This window comes from Carettochelys insculpta, chromosome 6 (assembly GCF_033958435.1).
Source record: "Carettochelys insculpta isolate YL-2023 chromosome 6, ASM3395843v1, whole genome shotgun sequence".
NCBI classification, from domain to species: domain Eukaryota; kingdom Metazoa; phylum Chordata; order Testudines; family Carettochelyidae; genus Carettochelys; species Carettochelys insculpta.
The window spans coordinates 10,049,855-10,070,523 of record NC_134142.1 but is presented as its reverse complement, the minus strand read 5'-3'; the positions used below and the strand labels follow the sequence as shown (position 1 = coordinate 10,070,523).

At 43.5% G+C, this 20,669-nt stretch overlaps 1 protein-coding gene across 1 annotated transcript; it reads left to right on the top strand.

Annotated features, from left to right (window-relative positions):
• Nucleotides 1–750: 750 nt before the first annotated feature.
• Nucleotides 751–20,663, top strand: CNIH1 (cornichon family member 1). Its single transcript, XM_074996227.1, has 5 exons — nucleotides 751–916; nucleotides 5,497–5,565; nucleotides 10,790–10,902; nucleotides 17,346–17,489; nucleotides 20,399–20,663. The coding sequence occupies exons 1-5, from the start codon at nucleotides 836–838 to the stop codon at nucleotides 20,424–20,426; spliced, it is 435 nt and encodes a 144-aa protein (XP_074852328.1). The 5' UTR covers nucleotides 751–835; the 3' UTR covers nucleotides 20,427–20,663.
• Nucleotides 20,664–20,669: the final 6 nt, after the last annotated feature.

Here is a 20,669-nt window from a genome sequence, read left to right as displayed (position 1 = left end):
GGTCTAGAGTGGAAAGCCAAAGAAACTGAGGCCTAGACCCTAGATGAGAAAGAACTGAGGGGGAAACAGTTGTCCCACAACTCCAGGTTGTACGCTGGGGGTATGTCACAGAGTCACACAAGGGTGGTGTGCTGGGATTAAGGGGACCTGCCCCTCATTACACAGGGTAAGTTGAGGCAAAGAGGGGCAACATGTGGGAGGTGTCCCCCCACTGCCGAGATGGCTGGGGTGAGGATGACCACAGGCAGGGCGTGGGGATGCTCCTCACATTCGTGCAGGGGAGACGATGAGGATGCCTCTAAGGCGGGGGCTATGTCCCCCTAGTCCTACAGAGGGCTGGTTGCTGATGCCAGGGGGCCCTGCCTGACCTATCCCAGCAGGGGGTGGCAGGGATGCCCTGGGTGGATGCCTGTACCCCACACCCTTCTGGGAGTTGGGCGGGGATCTGTGCCCCACACCCCTGCAGGGGGCTGGCGGGAATGCGCCGGGCACTCGTCGCTGCCCCACACCCCTGCAGGGGCTGTGAGGATGTCCCGGACAGTTGGCTGGGCCCCACGCCTCTGCAGGGGCCGGCGGGCCTGCCCGGGGGCGTGTCTGGGCCCCACACCCCTGCAGGGGGCTGGCTGGGATGCCCCACGCAGGCGTAGCGCCGGCGGACTCCGGCAGGGGACGCTGTGCGCGATCTTCGCCGAGACAGCGGGACGCGGGGGCGGTGCCGGCGGCTTCTCAGTGCGCCTGCGCTGCCGCGTCCTCGGGGCCGGCCTCGGCCGCGATCCGGCCCGGCATCCCTCGCGCTCTTGCTGCCCCGCTGGCCGCGCGGCCCGCTCCCGCCGCCATGGCCTTCACCTTCGCCGCCTTCTGCTACATGCTGGCGCTGCTGCTCACCGCCGCCCTCATCTTCTTCGCCATCTGGCATGTGAGTGCCGGCGGGGCGGGGCGGGGCGGGGCGGGGCTCCCTGTTCCGCCCCGCCCCGAGCCGCCCCGCGCCGCTCCTTGTGCCTTCAGGGCCGGCGCGAGCGACTCCGTGGCCCCGGGCCGTTTCCCGCGCGCGCGCACAGGGGTGGGGGGAGGGATCTAACCCCCCCCCCCCGGCCGTTTCCCGTGCGCGCACGGGTGGGGGATGGGAACTACCTTGTTATCCCCCTGCCGCGTGTACAGAGCGGGAGGGCGGAGATTTGAGCCGCCCCCCCCCCCCCCCCGTGCACAGAACTGGGGGCAGAAATGACCCCCCAGTGCTGCTGCCCCAGCCCCCCATAACCATGCACACAGTGGTGGGGGCACGTATCTAACTGTCCTCCCCCACCCATTTCCCCCTCATGCCCGACGGTGGGGGTGGAAATCTAACAACCCCCCCATTGCTGTCCCTTTCCATCCTAACCCATCCCTCCGCGTGCTCGCTGCTGGGTGGCAGAGATCTAACCAAGCCCTGTTGTCTCCCCTCCCCCCGCCGAAACATTGCCCCTGTGCCAGCAAGGGTGGGGGAAGAGATCAGACCCCCCCCCCCCCCCGTGTTGACCCTCCCTCCCTGCCTCCGCCATCTTGCTCTCCTCCCTGCGTTCAGAGTGTGGACAAAGGTCGAGCCGCACTTTCATTGATGCCTACCGGTGCCATCTCTATCGCCCGATACCTGCACTCACAGGGCTGGGACAGAGATTGACCTCCCAAAGCCAATTCTGTGCCCCCCCAATACCCCCCGCTATATCTTTAAATCCCCATGCATTCACGGGGGGGTGGGTAGAGGTGTAACCCCCCATTGCTGCTCCCTCAGAGAGCCAGCTCCATCCCACTTTCTGCACACAGGGGGATGCGTGCAAGGGTTTGGCCATTTTTCCATTGCTCGTTCTCTCTTCACTGCCCACTCTGCTGGATGCAGAGTTGCACAGGATTGCACAGAACCTTTGGGTGTTCTTAGGCAGTATTGGTTTGAGGAATGGTGCCCAATTTTGTGTATATATTAAATGGTATATGTAAAATAATTGATCGGATACATTTTGTGACTTCCTGTTGATGTAAATCAGTTTTACAAAATTGGCTTGAAAGCTCACCAGCCTAAATACATAACCGGCTTGCTGATTGTTATGTCAATGATGCAAAATACTGACCTGCAGCTGAGTAGGATTTTTAAAGGCTAACACAAACTTTGCTTGTTTTAGTAAACATCTTTTAATTGAAAAATATGTGTGTGTGTGTGTGGGGGGGTCTTTATACTTGTAAATATTAGTATGCCATCAACTCTGCACCATGCAGAGTCCCCCATGCACTGAGGATGGAAATAGGAACAAAGATCTTACCCCTGCTTCCTGACCTCTGCACCCTTTGATAATCCCCCCACTCCCAGAGCCATTTCTGTCTCTTTTGTCCTCATTGAAGATTCATCGTTTGTAGATGATATTTAGGGTAATTTGCAGTGTTTTAATTGTTGCAGCTGTGTTTGTCCAAAGGTATTAGAGAGACGAGGTGGATGAGGTAATTATCTTTTATTGGACCAGTAAGAAAAGCTCTATGGTAAACTCAAATGCTTGTCTATTTCACTGGCAGAAACTGGTCCAATAAAAGGTATTACCGTCCCTATGCTGTCTGACTGGATCCCTCATGCTGTCAGGGGAAACCACAGATTTGTTTTAACACTTGACCGGTAATGTCCACACTAAGGGTACATCTGCGCTCATTGGAAGAGCGACGGGATGGCAGTGGTCTGTCTTCCAAGGTTCAATTTAGAGCATTTAGTAGGGCTGCGCTAAATCAAGCTCCACTATTGACCCTGGTATTCCTCGCAGTTGCAAGGTGTAAAAGAAGTCAAGGGGAGAGTTTCTCCTGTCAACCTCCTGCTATGGAGACTGCAGGAAAAATCAATGTAGCATACATTGACTCAGATATGCAATTCATGTAGCTGAAGCTGAATATCTTAAATCGATTTCTTACCCCCCCCCCCATAGTGTAGACCTGACCTAAGAGTTAACAGTATGGTAGTTAAAACATGTTCATGTCTTTTGTCACTTTTTTTTACAATATAGTAACAGAGAGGTAGCTGTGTTAGTCTGCATTCTAAGGAAACAAAACAGCAGAAGTGTAGCACTTTAAAGAGTAACTAAATGATTTATTCAGTGATGAGCTTTTGTGGGACAGACCCACTTCATCAGATCAATCGCATTGCCAGTACAGACTGACATCTATTAAGTACAGAGATCCAAAAAAAAAAATTGCAACAAAAGATGACAAAGTACATAGAACTGAAGGAGGGGGTGAGGGATGTTAAGCGTCTTGCCTGAAATAATTATGAGCATCAAAGGAAGGGAAGCAGTCCTTGTAAAGCTGATCACTGAATAAATCATTTTATTAGTCTTTAAAGTGCTACGTTTCTGCTGTTTTGTTTTCTCACAGTGTAAGATGAGCAGTCTGAATGCTTTCTGCACTTTTCTCTCACTTCTAGCCTGAGAAGTGTAATTGGTTCAATGTTTGTTGCATGGCTTTTCTTTTGGATGGCCATAAGAAATTAACAGTCTAGACTTTTGGTCATGGCTGAATGTTCTTAGAGATTATTGGTTTGAGGAATGGTGTCAGTTTTATGTCTATTTGGAATGGCATGTGTAAAATAATTAGCAGATGTTATTAGTATCTTCCTGTTGACATAAACAAAATTTTTAAAAATTGACCTGAAAATTCACCAGCCCAGATACATAACTTGCCTGCTTATCATTACCTTAATGCTACAAATTTGACAGTATTCACCTGTACCTGAGTACAATTTTCAATGGCTAATGCAGAGTGACTTTGTTTTAGTAAACATTTTTAAGAAAATGTAGGAGTCTTATACTTCTAAATATTGGTATTTTACCTGAACCAATATATATTTTAAAATATTGGTTTCAAGTCAAATAAGTTTTGTATTTAATAGAAGAAGTGAGCTTTTCCTGGTTTCCCCACTGTATGTTAACTTTTTAAATTTTAATCCTGAATATTTATTACTTATTTGAGGTCTTAGATTTTCTACTGCCACATATGGGGAAAGACTAGTGGTGGAAACTTAGAAATCCTAGTTTCAAGTGGCTGTGAAATTCCTGCTTTTGGAGAGAAGCAATGGTGGGAGATTATCTTTATGAATGGCCTTCATAATAGTGAATGAGTGGATTTTTTTTGAGGGTGATATTTTACTTGATAAGCATGGAGGACAAACCAGTAATATTAGAAGAATTACAAGGGCTTTTTCAAAATAATGGTTTGGTTCCTGTGGAATTTTCTCATCCAGTAATTCACTGTAGTTTCTTGGTTTGCTGAATCTCTCCCAGGTTGCATCATTCTGGAACATCCCTGTTAGTAGAAGTCTCGTATAATCTAGGTGATGCCACAAAAATGCATCCTCAGGCAGCTTTAATCAAACCTGGAAGAACCAAGTTACAGAGAGGTAGCTGGGTTAGTCTGTATCTTCACAAAACAAAAAAGCAGTCCTGTAGCACTTTAAAGACTAATAAAATAATTTCAGGAAGTATCAGTGGATCTGAGCGATGAAATAAATTAAAATGTGTGAAATGCTTCTTCCCAGCATGAATCATGTGCGTGGGCATATAGTATATGCGTCCAGTTTCAGCTTTGTAGTTACCTAATAAGGTCTTTATTGTAACATAAAGGAGGCTGTGTAGACCTGGTTTACACTGAATATAAATGGCTATCATAATTAATTTTTTCCATAGTGCTTATTTTTTTATTTATAAATGATGGTCTAGTTTGGTGCCATGGTATCCAGTTTACCAAAAAAAAAAAAAAGTTATAAAATTGACAATATTCACCTGTAGCCGAGTAGAATTTTCAAAGGCTAATGCAAAATGAGTTTGTTTTATTATGCAAGTTTGTTTTTGTTTATTATTATTATTCTATTCCATCCTGGCATGTTCACCTATTCCTAAGCATCAGTGTATGGGTAAACGGGTTTTGTCATTAAGATGCTCCTGAATTTTTCATGAATCTACTTCCCTTGCCTCTCATCTTGCACACTGATGCAAAGATAACATCCATTCAGCCTCTTCAGAGACTATCCCCTGCTTTTAATTAACTGTCTGGCATTAGCGACAAGCACTCAACACAGAACAAGCGTGTCACATATATGCAACCTCCCACCCTTTTTATGCACCGTGGATATGATGTGTGAAATTAAATGCTATTTGCAATGACACTATATAATTCCTCTATATGGTAGAGAGAAAAAACAAGTGAAATGCAAAGATGTGATGCCAGACCATTATGAGTATATAAAATGTCTAGAATAATTTGAAGCTTATTTAAATGTGCTTGAACGTTTTTGAAACGAACGCAGACCTGTTTCAAATACTTTCTAGCTCTGGGTGATTCGGTTTGTGGAATTGTTTATTTTAAATGAGTGAAACAGCCTTATTAAGATTGTGTTCATAGTATTTATGGCTCTCCTCCAATAAATATTTTGTGGTGAGATGATCTTTCCTGCTTTAGGACTGAAAAATCTTAACTGTTCCAATTTTATTCTAGATTATAGCATTTGATGAGCTGAAGACTGATTACAAGAATCCCATAGACCAATGTAATACACTCAATCCTGTAAGTTACATGATAAAGAATTCCTCTTTGCTTAAATTTATAAATAATTTTCATTATCTTACTATTAAATTCTGTTCTGGTAATGCTTAGTATATTTGATTGACCTACTAGACAGAATTCTTTATCTGATTCTTTCAATCTTGAATATTCTGACTATTATTAATCTGCTGATGATCTTGTCAGCTGTCGTACTAACATTCTTTCAATCTGCTTTTTACATTTTCTGCACAAAGACAGTTGAAAAGGTCAAAAAGATTAAAAGAGTCAAAATTGCATTAAAGGTGTGTACTGCTTTTTAGTTTAATGTTTTAATCCCACTTTTACATGCATCTTGTTAGGAACATTTGTATTACTATTAAGATGTTTTGTTCAGTGTGCTTGTTCATCTGCCTGTTTTGTCTGTTCAGGTTTATAATAACTCCATGAACTTTCATATTTTGTGCAAAATAATTTTGCTTGCTTACCTAGTGAAGTGGGGAAAACTGTTATATGCCTAAAATGACAAGTTTCAGCAACTGAAGTATGTAATAAAAATTGGTTCTGGTTTGCTGAACTTTCTGCTGTTGAGACATCAGGAGACTAGTTTGTTTAAAAAAGAGAAGAAGAAACAAGGGCATTGACTGAGTAAATTCTGATATGGCTTTATGATTTGTGGGGTGAGTGTGGGCTTCCCAAGGCTGTCCCAAGTTTTCTTCTGAATACTATGTACTCTCTTGGATACAACTCCTAATTACACTTCTTTTTTAATTAATGCTGTGCCTCAAGCACTTTGCTTGTGTCTGTGATAGACAAATAATGTATACAGATGTTTATTAGAAAGCAAGTATTTTCAGTAAAGTGCTGTGTTTTTTGCTGATTTATCCCTTTCATTTTGACATGGAGTGGCCAGATTGAGATAAAAACCGACAGCAGCACAGCAACGAATTTTACCCCTGAAAAGCTGTGCTTTAACACCATGGTGTTTTGCAAAATTAAACAGACACACACCAATGGAGACTGACTTTAAAGCTGCAGAAGCAGGTGACTTGGGCAGCTGATAAATTGACAACCAGAGAGCTCTCTGCAGCATGAATGGGTGGGTGAGGAGAAAGAGGATGTTATAGAGAAGATTGCATGTTGCAAAGTGGTGCCTGATGCATCTAACAGTTTCCCTAACTCAGTCTGTTTTACAGTCATTTCTGCAACATTATGGGGGAAAGCAGATATTCATTTCATTTATGTATTATGATCTTATTGCAAACTTTAATAAAAGGTTGTTATAATGTGCATGTTCAAAGCAAATATTTTATTAACCTAATGTTAATATACATGCATGAGGTGTTTGTATGATAGCTTTATGTGAATTGAAAATCTTAAAGAATGTGATATTTACTATGCTGATGAATAGTAACAGAGAGGTAGCTGTGTTAGTCTGTAGTCTAACAAAACAAAACAGCAGTCATGTAGCACTTAAAGGCTAATAAAATAATTTATTAGGTGATGAGCTTTCGTAGGATGGACCCACTTCTTCAGATCTATAGCATTTCCAGCTCAGACTCAGCTATATAGCACAGAAGTCCAAAAAATTCCAATAAAAACTGACAAATCAAATACATGGAACTGAAGTTGGGGGAGGGAAGGATGGGTGGTGGTGTCTTTCCTAAGATAATTATGAACATCCAAGAAAGGGAGACAGTCCTTGTAATGCATGAGATAATTGGTGTCCCTATTCATGCCAAGTGTAAATGTGTTGAATGTGAGTATGAACCCCAGTTCACTAATGTCTCTATGTAATCTGCTTTTAAAGACTCTGTTGTAGGATGCATATTCTCAGGTCTTTAACAGGATGACCCACTGCACTGGAATGCTCACTGACAGGCATGTGTGTATTGAGATTCCTTATGTCTGCTCTATGTCCATTTGTTCTCTGGAAAGTGTTTGCCCGGTTTTGTCCAGTGTGCATAGGAGAGGGGCATTGCTGGCACATGACATAAAACATTGGTTGAGGTACAGGACAATGAGCCTCTGATCTCATTATGATTGATGTGGTTAGGTCAAGTGATGGAGTCCCAAGAATAAATAAGTGGACAAAGTTGGCCATGAGGTTTGTTGCAAGGAAGAGTTCCAGGATTAGTATTATTGTGGTGTAGTCTGTGATTGCTAGTGAGAATCTTCATTAGGTTAGGAGGTTGTCTGTAGGGAAGAACAGGCCTGTCACCTAGGGCCTCTTGGAGTATATCATGACCTAGAATAGGTTGTAAGTTTTTAACGATGCTTTGCAAGGGTTTGAGCTGGGGGCTGTGGGTAATGACAAGCGGTGTTCTGTTATTGATCTTCTTGGTCCTATCTTAAAGTAGTTGGTTTCTGGGTATTTGTCTGGCCCTGGCAGTCTGGTTTTTTTTACCTTCTCCCGGTAAGTAATTAAGTTTTATGAATGCTTCATAAAGATCTTGAAGTTTTTGATCTCTGTCAGTAGGATTGGAGCAGATACAATTGTATCTAAGGGCTTGACTATAAGCAGTGGATTGTGTGATGTGTACTGGGTGGAAGCTGCCAATGTGTAGGTAAAAGTAGCAGTCAGTGGATTTCTGGTAGAGAGTGGTGTTGATCTGGCCATCAGTGATTTGCACTGTGATGCCCAGGAAATGTATCTCTTGTGTGGAATGGTTAAGGCTGAGATTGTTAAAATATCTGTGGAATTCTTCCAGCGTCTCTTTATCATGGGTCCAAATGATAAAGATGTCATGGATGTAGCATAAGTAAAGGAGGAGTAGAAGGGGATGAGAGCTGAGGAATTGTTCTAAACCATCCGTAAAAATGTTAGCTTACTGTGGGGCTATGCGGGTGCCCATAGCACTGCTGCTAATCTGGAGGTATAGGTTGTCCCCAGATTGGAAATAATTGTGGGTGAGAACAAAGTTACATATCTCAGGTAAGACACTTAACATCCCTACCTCTTTCAGTTCCCTGTATTTGATTTGTCAGTTTTTATTGCAATTGTTTTTGGACCTCTGTACTATATAACTGAGTCTGGACTGGAAATTCTATAGATCTGAAGAAATTGGTCTGTTCCACAAAAGCTCATCACCTAATAAATTATTTTGTTAGTCTTCAAAGTGCTAGGGGACTGCTGTTTTGCTATGCTAGTGAAGTTAGATTAGTCATGAAAAGGTAAATTTATGATTGTTACTCTTCGAAGACTGGTAGACGCATGTGATACTTTAAAAATACACGAACAGACATGGCCCGTTTCCTAAAGTTTACGTTCTAGGGGAGAACATTTTTGGTCATGAGAAGTAAATACTTCTCTACAGTACCGTTTTGGTTCACTTAATGCTTAGTATGTCCTTCTCCATAAAGGGCCCCCATCACAAGAATATCCAAGCTTCTCTTGAGTATTTAGAAATAATATTTCTTCCTTCCTAGCCTTTAGGAAAAATTATTCAAGCTAGTTTTCATGCAGGCTGGAAATGAAGAAAAACATAATATAGTTCTAAATATTTGAAAGGGAGTCTGATATTCTGGTTTGAGAGGCGGAACATAAAATCCTAGATGGAAGGGCTTAAGATGTGTGGTTAGTCTTAATTTTTGTAGGTTTCATGTCTAGCAAATGGGCCTTGCTTGGTCAGGGTTTTTTTTACTTTAAGTAATTTGAATAACATCTAAAAGTTACTTATGGTGAATATGCTTGTCCAGATTGTCTTGTATAATTGTTTTACAAATATCAGGAAAGTTGATGACTTATGTTTGTGATGATGTAATTTGATTTTGTTTGAAAATAGCTATTTAAAGAAGTAATAGAATGTGCATTAGGAACTAAACTGCTTCTAGTTTACAGATTTCTAGTTAGGCCTTGTTAAGTGTTTAAAACAAATATCTGCTTATAGACAGCGTTAAAGAAAAGTGCAAAATGCATTTGGAAGCTATCATCCTAGACACACAAGTCAGGTAAAATTAAAGAATGTGAGTTATCGTGTGTGTTTTGCTTAAATAATTAACGAGTCTACTCTCTGACTTAAATCTTTACTTTATGATAAACCCTTGGTAGTATATATTTCAATCAAGTGAATATTTTTATATTAAACAGCATGTAGTTATTTATTGTATGAGCATTTCAAACGTATAGATGATCTTTTGGGGAGAAGTGTGTAATTCAAAAGAGTAGGTGTACAATTTTTCTCTTGTATATTTGCCTTAGAAAGATTTTACTCTTGTAATAGGCATGAGGTCTTAGAATATATCGCCCACATTTAGTCACCATATGTTTTTATACTTCTTATCTCTAATTTATACTGGCAGGGTTACCTAGTATTTTATGCTCTTGGTAATCTGAGAGTAATCAGCATTACCTCTGTAGGCTTAACGTTACAAAGAAGGCATGTGTTAGATATTTGAAAGGTCTTGTGTAACTCATGCACCTACGTGTGGATAACTGTCATATGCAGTGGTACCTAGACCACTTTACAGAGAGAGGCTAAGTGTCCTCTATAGCCTAAGCTGAGAGGCAGCTGGCCTTTAGCTCAAGGTGTGGTGCCTGCACTAAGCTCCAGAGCTGCTAGGTTCAAGCCTGCCTGTGGGCAGATAGACTTGTACAAAGGGAAATGGAACTAGTTAACACGCCACAAACTGGGTGTGCATTTTACTGTTGTTCCCTCCAACATTGCTGAAAGCATATTGCTTGTATATGTGAATATTGGTGTATGTAACAATGTTGATGCTACTTTTGATTAATAAAGCTTTGCACAGGAAATAAGGTTTTGGTAACAGTTTTTTTTAATATTGTACATATATTTGTTTCAGGTTCAGGGCTTCAGATGTACTAAAATACAAAACAAATTCTTGCATATAAACCCTTTGGAATTACTTTTCCCATTGCTATTTAGATCTGGGGCATGTGCAGAAATATTTCAGTGCTCTAATCTTATGTCCTAGAAGTATGGTGCGTAAAATGTGGAAGCTGTTCACAGTGCACTTAGCCAATTACTAAGTGATAAAAGCTTCCATAACCTGAGCATTTCAGCATGTACGTTTTTTTGTGTATTCATGAATGTGTACATTTTAATGTCACTCTCAGGGTACATTCTTCCAGTTGCTGTTTTTACTTTCTCTAGTTTACTTGCCCATTTGACTGCTTTTCTATATATAGTAGTAGGGATTTTTTCCACTGATAATTTACCTTTTTAAAAAAATCAAACTAAGCTGTATGGAGTTTAATTACGTTCTGATGCATATTTTTCTTTTACAGCTTGTACTTCCAGAGTACCTCATCCATGCATTCTTCTGTGTTATGTTTCTCTGTGCAGCAGAGTGGCTTACACTGGGTCTCAATATGCCTTTGTTGGCTTACCATATTTGGAGGTAATATTGATGAGTTTGATCTCTCTACTCATGTTAATTATAACTTATTGTCCTTTTTTAATATTATATAGTTGTATTTCTTCAGCAATAACTGTAAGGCCCGTTGTGATAAGATGCTGAAAATCTTACACAGCAGTTATAAAAAAACTAAAAGGACAATTTTCCTTTTATTTTTCAAAGGAATTTTTTTTTCCAACTTGCTAAGCGAGAATGAGAGCACTGCAGTACAGATTTTAAATGGCGTGAAGTTAACAAGCTATACTGAATATTTTGCAGTACAGATTACTCTCTTGTGCAGCTTTTCCAGTTCTTTAATATGCCTGTAATATGATGCTTTTGAGCCTGCATCTTATTTTAAAGGGTTCTCATGCCCACTCTTGGTACATCACTAAGTGGTAATGTAGTGTGGTTCGAAGCTGATATAAACTCTGCTGGTGCAGTGCAGCTATGGGGCCGAAAATCCCATTAAAAACAGCTGTACTGGGTCCGAGCTCTAAAGCCCTGCTGGCAAGCAACCAGGGTGGTTGCTAACAGGGTGGTTGCTAACAGGAGGGAGTTTTGAGAGGGGAGTTTAGAGGGAGCTAGTTACTTCTTCAGGTGTAAGGGGCAGCATCATCCTCAACTGCTGCAGCATGAGGAGCAGGGGGGTGAGATCGAGGGGTGTCAGTGGTGGGAAGTGGTTTGGGGGCGTCTGGTACAGCTGTGAGGATGGCAGCACCCATGGAGGCTGCTTGCAGTGTGCTGGCTCAGACTGCATGGCTTCCAGGCCCAGTCCTGCACTCCCTGCATGCATGCGCCGCACCAGATCTGTGGGGCTCCAGGGACAGCCGTAGCCAGATGAAGAGTTGGTAGCTTTGGCTGGGACCCAGGGTGCGGCTGGGCTGCGAGATCGGCGCCTTCCTGGAGGACGTGGGGCTGCACCAGCGTGTGGCCAGGTGTGGAGAGGCCAGGGGAAGGGGAACCAGGGGGCAACGAGAACTGATGGGGGCAGTGTGGGGCAGTCAGGAGACATGGGAGTGGATGGGGGAAAAGGGGACAGGGAGGGAGGATCTGGGGGGTGATGGTAGCCGATGAGAGGCAGAGGGGTGGGGAGGAGGGTCCTGGGGAGGCGAGGAGGTCGTCATGGGGAGCTTTGGGGACATGTGGCGCCAGGGAGGTGCAAGAGGTAGTGGGTTAAAAGACAGAAAACAAAGGGTTGGAATAAATGGTAAATTTTCACAATGGAGGGGGGTAACTAGTGGTGTTCCCCAGGGCTCAGTCCTGGGACTGATCCTGTTCAACTTGTTCATCAATGATCTAGAAAATGAGGTAAGCAGTGAGGTGGCAAAGTTTGCAGATGACACCAAGTTGTTCAGGACAGTCAAAAGCAAAAGGGATTGTGAAGAACTACAAAAAGATCTCAGCAAACTGAGTGATTGGGCAGCAAAATGGCAAATGAAATTTAATGTGGGTAAGTGTAAGGTAATGCATGTTGGAAAAAATAACCCAAATTACACGTACTGCATGATGGGGTCAAATTTAGCTACGACAGATCAGGAAAGGGATCTTGGAGTTATAGTGGATAGTTCTCTGAAGACATCCACGCAGTGTGCAGCGGCAGTTAGTAAAGCAAATAGGATGTTAGGAATTATTAAAAAAGGGATCGATAATAAGACAAAAGATATCATACTTCCCCTATATAAAACTATGGTACGCCCACATCTCGAGTACTGCGTGCAGATGTGGTCTCCTCACCTCAAAAAAGATATATTGGCATTAGAAAAGGTTCAGAAAAGGGCGACTAAGATGATTAGGGGCTTGGAAAGGGTCCCATATGGGGAGAGGCTAGAGAGACTGGGACTTTTCAGTTTGGAAAAAAGGCGATTGAGGGGCGATATGATAGAGGTATATAAAATCATGAACGGTGTGGAGAAAGTGAATATAGAAAAATTATTTACCTTTTCCCATAATACAAGAACTAGGGGACACCAAATGAAATTGATGGGTAGTAGGTTCAAAACTAATAAAAGGAAATTTTTCTTCACACAGCGCACAGTCAACCTGTGGAACTCCTTGCCAGAGGAGGCTGTGAAGGCCAGGACTCTATTAGGGTTTAAAAAAGAGCTTGATAAATTTTTGCAGGTCAGGTCCATAAATGGCTATTAGCCAGGGATAAAGTATGGTGCCCTAGCCTTCATAACAAGGGCAGGAGATGGATGGCAGGAGATAAATCACTTGATCATTGTCTTCTGTTCTCCTTCTCTGGGGCACCTGGCATTGGCCACCGTCGGCAGATGGGATGCTGGGCTTGATGGACCTTTGGTCTGACCCAGTATGGCCATTCTTATGTTCTTATGACCTTACCTACGTTCTCCATGCCCCACTGCCTTGTGGGTTATCCTGGAAAGGAGCAAGGCTAAGGGAGTAAACCCTGACAGAAAATACGGAGAGGAGTCCTAAGGTGGTTCTGTGCCAACTTCTGGCATTGACCCAGCAACTCCTGCAGCTGAGCTGGTACCAGACGTAGACGTTATCCTCTCCTTTGGACTATATCAGTAAAGCCGAGAGAGGGACACTGGCATCTGGGCAGCCCAGGGTCCCAATAATCACCCAAGCTCGCACCTGGAGAGGTACTCCAGCATCGCTAACAGTGTTGAACCAACATGGGAGGTAACGGATACCGGTTATAAGCTCTTGCTTGACTGCCGTAGAGAACAAGCGCCAGGGGTTGCCGCCGATGGTGGGAGATATCGTCGCATCTTACTGGACAGTCACCGCCTGCCTCAAGCTGGGCAGCCCCTAGCCAATAGGATACTGTCCCGCCACAGTTCACCTGCCTCACTGGGTACGTGAGGCTTAAGGTTCCCAAACCTGACAAGTGACCTGAAATCTGAGCACCAGGCAAACCAATAAGAAAATCAACAAGAAAAGGAAACCCTCAAAGTTTTAAGCTTGCTTGCTGGAATGTGCGGACCATGCTGACAGGTCTGACTGAAGATCTTCAGGACATCAGTGACACCCGAAAGACCGCTGTCATCGATGAGGAACTGAAGAGGCTCCAAGTTGACATTGCTGCTCTGCAAGAGACACGTCTCGCAGATTCAGGATCTCTAAAGGAAAAGGACTACACCTTTTTCTGGCAGGGTAAAGCCCTAGAAGAACCCAGGGAGCATGGTGTTGGCTTCGCCACCAGAAACACCCTTCTACAAATAGTGGAATTAGTCATGGGTAGATCAGAAAGACTCCTTCAGGTCATACTTCAAACTTGCGTTGGTCCTGTCCACCTGATCAGCGCTTACGCCTCCAACCCTGTACGCCGCACCGGAAGTAAAAGACAAGTTTTATGATGTGCTTAGTGCTGCCATAGCGCAAATACCTGCTCACAAACAACTGTACATTCTGGGTGACTTTAATGCGAGAGTTGGAGCCGATCGTGACTCGTGGCCTTCCTGCTTAGGCCACTTCGGTGTGGGAAAAATGAATGAAAATGGTCAGCGTCTTCTCGAACTTTGCACGTACCACAATCTGTGCATCACAAACACATTTTTCCAAACCAAGCCACAGCACAGTGTGTCATGGAGACACCCACGCTCAAAACACTGGCATCAACTAGACGTGGTCATCGCTAGACGTGATAACCTCAAAAACGTCCTTCTGACACGCAGCTATCATAGTGCTGACTGCGATACAGATCACTCTTTAGTTTGCTCCAAACTCAAAGTGATTCCCAAGAAGCTGCACCGCTCTAAACCAACTGGAAGGCCCCACATCGATGCCAGAAAGACGACTAACTCAGAGAGAGCTGAAAAGTTCAGAACGACCCTTGAGGAGAATCTGTGCAGCAATCCTGGGGGTGCCGATGTGACATCCAGATGGCAGCTTTGGAGGGATACAATGTACAACACGGCCTTGTCGGTCTTTGGAAGAAGAGCTAGAAACACAAATGACTGGTTCGAAGCTAACTCCGATGAGATGATTCTAGCCATTGAAAAAAGTGCGCTGCGCTCCTGGAGTACAAACGTTCGACGAGCCAGAATACCCTGCAAGCGCTCAGAGCAGCCAGAAAACCAGTACAGCAGATGGCCAGGCACTGTGGTAACAACTACTGGCTCGAGCTATGCAGCAGCATCCAGACCAGTGCTGACTTTGGTAACCTCAGGGGAATGTACGAAAGCATCAAGAAGGCATTAGGACCCACCTAGAACAAGATGGCACCTCTGAAGTCCAAATCTGGTGAAGTCATCACTGACAAAGCCAAACAGATGGAGTGCTGGGACGAGCACAACTCCGAGCTGTACTCACGCAAGAACATTGTGGTCGACTCAGCCCTCAATGCCGTTGAACTCCTACCAGTAATGGACGAACTGGACGAGGAACCAACTGTGGATGGACTGAAGAAAGCCATTGACAACATTGCAGTAGGAAAGGCCCCGGGCCAGGATGGTATACCACCAGAAGTAATCAAGTGTGCCACAGACACTCTCCTGGAACCCCTACATGAGCTACTGTGCCTGTGCTGGAGAGAGGGAGAGGTTCCACAGGACATGCGTGACGCTAACATCCTAACCTTGTATAAGAACAAAGGAGACAGAAGCGACTGCAACAATTACCGTGGAATCTCCCTCCTAAGTATCACTGGTAAACTGTTCGCTCGCGTCCTCCTCGGCAGACTCCAGAAGATTGCTGAGAGGGTGTATCCTGAATCATAGTGCGGATTCTGCGCAGAGAGATCTACCATCGACATGGTCTTCACTCTGAGGCAGCTGCAGGAGAAATGCAGGGAGCAGAGGAAGCCACTCTATATTGCCTTCATCAACCTAACCAAGGCCTTCGACTTGGTCAGCAGGGATGGACTGTTCAAACTGCTCCGCAAGATAGGTTGTCTGCTACGGTTACTCAAGATGATCCAGTCTTTCCATGAAGACATGAGAGGAACCGTCCAATACGATGGCACATTATTGGATGCTTTCAGCATCAGGAGCAGTGTCAAACAAGCATGTGTCCTTGGTCTGACATTGTTCGGGATCTTCTTTGCACTCCTCCTTAAACACGCCTTTGGATCTTCAACAGAGGGCATCTTTTTGCACACAAGATCTGTCAGGAAACTGTTTAATCTTGCAAGGCTGAAAGCTAAATCTAAGGTGCGGGAAGTCCTCATCGGAGATATGCTGTTCGCAGATGACGCTGCTGTTGTGTCACACACAGAAGACCAGCTTCAGAAGCTGCTGGATTGGTTCTCTAAAGCATGCAAGGACTTTGGGCTCTCCATCAGCCTAAAGAAGACAAATGTACTTGTTCAGGACATTGCTGATTCTCCCTCAATCAGCATTGACAACTATACGTTAGAGGTCGTCTACGAGTTTGTTTATCTCGGGTCCACCATCACTGACACCTTGTCCTTGGAGACTGAGCTAAATAGGAGGATCGGTAAAGCAGCCACAGCTCTGTCCAGACTCAGCAAGAGAGTGTGGAATAACAAGCTGTACACTCACACCAAAATGCAAGTCTACAGAGCCTGCATCCTCAGCACCTTCCTTTACGGCAGCGAGACTTGGACCCTGTACGCCCGCCAGGAAAAGAGGCTGAACGTCTTCCACTTGCGCTGCCTCAGGCGCGTCCTTGGAATATCGTGGAAGGACAGTGTCCCCAACACTGCCGCCCTTGTGCAAGCTGGCATCCCAACCATGCACACCCTCCTCAGGCAGTGGTGGCTCCGCTGGCTTGGCCACGTCCACAGGATGAATGATGGAAGGATCCCAAAAGACATCCTGTATGGCGAGCTAGCCTCTGGCAGAAGACCTCTCAGACGCCCCCAGCTGTGCTACAAAGATGTTTGCAAGAGAGACCTCAGGGAAGTAGACATCAAGCCAGACAGCTGGGAAGAGCTGGCAGACGATCGCAGCAGATGGAGGCAGGAACTATCCAAGGGCCTTCAGAAGGGTGAGTTGAGGATCAGACAGCTAGCAAAGGATAAGCGAGCCCACAAAGCACAGCAAGGACCTGCCAGACACCCATTACATATGCAACAGATGCAGCAAGGACTGTCACTCTCGTGTGGGTCTTCACAGTCACAGCTGATGCTGCAAATGAGGATGCTAAATGGAACTACGAAGGGCGCGTTCCATAGTCTACGTAGACTGAAGGATGCTGCTGCTGCTACTACTACTACTGGGTCAGACCGATGTTCCATCTAGCCCACTGTCCTGTTTTTTGACAGTGGCCAATTCCAAATGGCTCAGAAGGAATGAACAGAATAGGCGGTCATCAAGTGACACTAACCCGTACAGGCCAGGCATTAGGTTAGGGTCTTAGACTTTAGCTTCATGATTTGTTAACTACAGGATGAAGTAGATGTTTAGTACCTGGTTCCTTATACGCATTTCTATTGTTTGGGGATTGAGAAACCTGCTTTTCCCATAGCTTTCTTTTCCAAACTTACTGGCAAACTAATTTGTCTTTTCCAGGTATATGAGCAGACCTGTGATGAGTGGACCAGGTCTTTATGATCCTACAACCATCATGAATGCAGATATTTTAGCATATTGTCAGAAGGAAGGCTGGTGCAAACTAGCATTTTACCTCCTATCATTTTTTTACTACCTATATGGGTAAGTTTTTAGTCCGAAACTTTTTGTTTTAACTCAACTTCAAGAGAAAATTTGAATTTATATGAAACATTCTTTAAAAAAAAAAAGACAAAATTCTCCATACATTTTTATCTTAATAGAAAAAATATTTTTACACATGAAGTAACTGTTCAGACACACAGCGTGGGATGTAATATCTATGTATAGTAAAATAAAAGCAAACCATCTCCCCCTATTTTAGATCATACTTTAGCAATGAAGCTGAACCAAACAACCAAAATACCCCTTTACTATTTGGATTTTAATGTAAGTGAAATGTTAGCATTTTAAAAGAAGCAACATCTTTGACTTAAAATTTGGATTTCATTGAAGTTTGCCAGTAGAATTTTCATACATCATGGGTGAGAAGATATAGAAGCTGTGAACACAAAGCCAAAATCTAAAAAAGGGTTGTGGGATGCAACAGCTGGTATTAATATGCTCCTGTAATACTGTTACGTTGCATAGACCTACTTGAGAAGTCAGGTCACAACTGATAGGTCAGCCTTTCTTGATGTGATCATATGAAAAGATAAGGAAAATCATGGTTAAAAAGATAATTCTTCTAATATATATACATAGAGGCTACACCTACACAAGAAGTGACTATCAGAAGGGATTTTCCAGCAAAATTTCTGTTGACAGATTGCATCTACACATAAAAGCAAATCAAAAGATCAGTCTGCTCTGTTGACAGAGAGAAGCCAGGCTGTCTGGCCCTCTCTTGACTGAACAGCTGGCTGGAAGCTGTGCAAACAGGACTGCCCCATGAACCAGAAGCCCTGTCTGTCAACAGAAGGGTCCTGGAGTGTCTGCATGGGAAACTATCAAGAAAGTAGTCATACCTGAACGTGGAGAAATATAACGGTGCTGGCGGAGGTGCCGAGTTTTGTCGACAGGCTGTTGACAGAGTACATTTTGCGTGTAGACGCTTTGGGTTTTTCTGCCAAAACCCAAGTTTTGCTGGAAAAACTCTCATGTAGGCATAGCCATAGGGAGCTGGTAGGTTAAAATCCCATGGGAAACAAGTCTAGGGAAAAATACTTCAAGAGCTGGCAGTTTTTCAAAGTGAGATTATTATGGGCACAACAGCAAACTTTCCCACTGCATAGGAAAGAAAGGAAGTATGGCAAGAGACCACCCTGGCTTAACCAGGAGATCTTCAATGATCTAAAAATCAGTGTCTCCTACAAAAACTGGAAAGTAGGTCAAATTACAAAAGTATGAATATACAAATATAAGTATGTAAGGAGAAACTTAGAAAGGCCAAGGCACAAAATGAGATCAGACCAGCAAGAGACATACTGGTAACAAGCAAACATTCTGCAAATACATTAAAAGCAAGAGGAAGACTGAGGACAGGTCTGACTGTTAACTCCAATGAGCAGGGGGAGAATAATAACAATATGTGGAAATGGCAGAAGTGCTTCATGACTTTTTCAGTTTTCCCCAAGAGGGTTGGTGGTGATTGGGCATCTAAGGTACTGAATGCCAGTGAAAATGAGGTAGGATCAGAGGCTAAAATAGGAGAGTAACAAGTTACAAATTATGTAGGCAAATTAACTGGGCTAATCTCACTAGGGCTGTACCTACACCATGGGAGATATTTCAGGATATTGCAGTACATAAATGGTTAGATAACTGTTCCCAGAGAGTAGTTAGTAATAGTTTACAGTCATATTGGTAGGGTGTAGTGAGTGGGGTTTTATAGGGATCAGTTTTGGGTCTGGTCTGGTCCAGTTTGGTTCAATATGTTCATCAATTATTTAGCTAGTGGCAGAGAGCGTACACATAAAAATTTGCAGATACCACCAAGTTGGGAGGAGTTGCAAGTGCTTTAGAGGGTAGGATTAAAATTCAAAATGAACTGGAGAAACGATCTGAAGTAAATAGGATGTAATTCAATAAGGAAAAATGCCAAGTACTGCACTAAAGAAGGAACACTCAGTTTCACACACAAAATTGGAAATGGCTGACTAGGAAGGTGTACTGTGGAAAGGGATCTGGAGGGCATATAATGGACCACAAGCTAAACATGAGTCGAGTGTAACACTGATGCAAAAAACAAACGAAAACTTTCTGGGTTGTATTAGCAGCAGTATTTTAAGACATGAGAAGTTATTCTACTCTACTTTGCATTGCTCAGACCTCAGTGTGAGTACTGTGTCCAGTTCTGGATGCCACATTTCAGGAAAGAAGTGGTCAGCTTGAAAAAGTCCACAGCAGTGCAACAAAAATGATTACAGGTCTAGAAAACATGACCCATAAGGCAAGACTGAAAAATTTGGGTTTAAGTCTGGAAAAGAGAAGACACAGAGGGCACATAAGTTTTCAAGTATGTAAGAGTGGGAACATGCTGTAGGATAGGACGAGAAGCAGTGGACTTAAACACAAGAAGAGAGATTTAGGTTGACCATCAGGAAAAGTTTTCTATCAGGGTGGTTAAATACTGGAATAAATTGCTTAGGGAGATTGTGGAACATCCATCACAGGAAATTCTTAAGAGGAGGTTAAACGAACTCCTGTCCGGGGTGGTCTAAACTGCCATGTGTGCAGAGGACTGAAGTAGATGACCTGCTGAGGTCTCTTCCAGACCCATGATTTTATAGCGTGTTTGAGCCCAAGTGGGATTCCCTGTTGTTACTGCCACATGGTCCCAAAGTCTAGAGTGTCTTATATATATGACCTTTCTGTTCCTGGGTTCATTTTTAATGCCAAAGTGTGGCTTTTAAAAAGTGAACTACCAGTATTTTATTGTAATGACAGAAACTTGTGTATCTGCTCTTTTTCAGTGGGGAATGCATCTGTGCATAATACAACAAAATGCATAATACTGTTAACATATTAAACTACTGCATCTAAATTTACTGTATTTTTAATTTTTTTCCTAGCATGATTTATGTTTTGGTGAGCTCTTAAGAAGACACCCTGCAAACTTGGTTCCAGTTAAGTGCATGCAAAAGCCACAAAACAAAAGGATTCTTTCCAACAAGAATCTGTTACCAAGATTAAGCTATGGAATCTGATGATCACTGTTGCATTAGGAAAACAATGACTCCCCTGTTTTTAAAATGTTTCCATGCTTTATACTTGTGGAAAGACTGTTTTCATATATTTTACTGGGACGTTGAAATTAAAAAGAATTAAGTGTATAAATGATAT